The 1,442-nt window shown below is 41.1% G+C and overlaps 1 protein-coding gene across 1 annotated transcript in view; it reads right to left on the reverse strand.

The window, feature by feature from the left end:
* Window positions 1–371: 371 nt before the first annotated feature.
* LOC119589507 overlaps window positions 372–1,442 on the reverse strand; it is a 1,297-nt gene continuing 226 nt past the window's right edge. The window contains exons 2-5 of the mRNA XM_037938107.1: window positions 1,266–1,322; window positions 956–1,159; window positions 643–833; window positions 372–511 (exon numbers count right to left, since the gene is read on the reverse strand). Of these exons, the coding sequence (XP_037794035.1) occupies window positions 397–511; window positions 643–833; window positions 956–1,159; window positions 1,266–1,322 (567 nt within the window). The 3' untranslated portion in view covers window positions 372–396. The remainder of the gene's footprint in view (window positions 512–642; window positions 834–955; window positions 1,160–1,265; window positions 1,323–1,442) is intronic.

Below are 1,442 nucleotides of genomic sequence, written 5' to 3' on the forward strand. Positions count from 1 at the left end.
ATTAGGGGTGGGACTGAAAATATGACATCACAGCCGAGAAAACGGGGAAAATACTTGATCGAGTAATATGCCCGCTTGTGACGTCACTTGTATTCGGCAACCATGACCTCGTGTGGTCAAGCCTCGAGCCCTCGAGTCCATACAGCTTTTATGTAATCTCGAGTTTACTTTATATGCGAAAACTCTTTATGCCCATCAATTTGTCTTAACTTGATGAATCTTTAGATATATACTTTAACTAAAATTGAGGCAGTAGATTAGACTATTTTATGGGTAATTTGCACTATACTTTCGCGAATTGAGGAGTGTTCAGGTCTTGTACAGTACATGACGTTCTAGTCTTGAGAATATCGGAAAAGAAAGCCATGGAGTGAAAAATATTCCTTATAACTTTATTTAATAACGATATCTCCCTCCTACGAAAACGGTATTGTAGACTGTACGGTAGTCTGTCACCGTATGCGTGTTTGTCCTGATGGAAGTTCTCACCACTTCCGCGGAGAAGGCAAGTCTGGAAGAGTATTTTTTAAATATGAATTAGGGAGTATGAAGCCTAGACAAAGATTACCATCTCAAAAAAATGTACACCATTTTTTCAGGTTTGATAGCCACGTTTGACAAAAATTGAGCTCATGTATTTACGTCTGCCTAGCTGTCATGGTGTAGGTCGACTGCATGATGTGATAGCAGGTGTGCGTGATGGTGTAGAACTCGACCAAGACGTCGGTCACGATTCTGTAGTTGGACACTGTATCAACGACGGTTATTGTCAAGGGTTTTTCCACCAATCTAGTCTGGATGGCCACGTCATCATTCACGGAAGTTCGCACAACCTGATAAAATAGTAAAAAAAAAGGTAAAAGAGGAAATTAAAAATGTGGTATTTAGGAGAGAGTCTATAGAGATCACACCAGCATGTTCGGTATTCGTTCCCACGGCAGAGTAATAGACTTACGACTTGTCTGGGGAGTGTGGATGTCCAGAGAGCGTAGTCGGTGATGGTAACGGGAACAATGTTGAATGCTCGATCCGTGAGAACGACGGAACGATCGACAGTGGTGGTTTCAGTGACCGTGATCGCGCCCTGTCTCGGTCCGGAGGCAGCGTTCAGATTGTCAATTGGTGCGATAGCTGGGGGCGGTGGAGCGTAGCCAAGTACCTGAGAAAAAGGTCGATTGTTAGCCTTTATTTAGCAATGATACTATTATTTTACTTATTATTTTTTTTTTACTTCAAGGGGGACGAGTGAGTAATTGTATCAATACCTTTGGGGTACATGTACTGAGGGAGACCACCAGGAAAAATAAAGCTCCAGCCTGCATCTAGAAATTAGAAAACATTTAGACAAACCAGGATTTCAAGACAATATATATATATTTTTTTAATTGGACGTGGTATGATTTATATAACTTCCATTCTAACGCCATATTAAAAAACTCAGT

The sequence above is a fragment of the Penaeus monodon genome, chromosome 25, assembly GCF_015228065.2.
Source record: "Penaeus monodon isolate SGIC_2016 chromosome 25, NSTDA_Pmon_1, whole genome shotgun sequence".
Taxonomy (NCBI): domain Eukaryota; kingdom Metazoa; phylum Arthropoda; class Malacostraca; order Decapoda; family Penaeidae; genus Penaeus; species Penaeus monodon.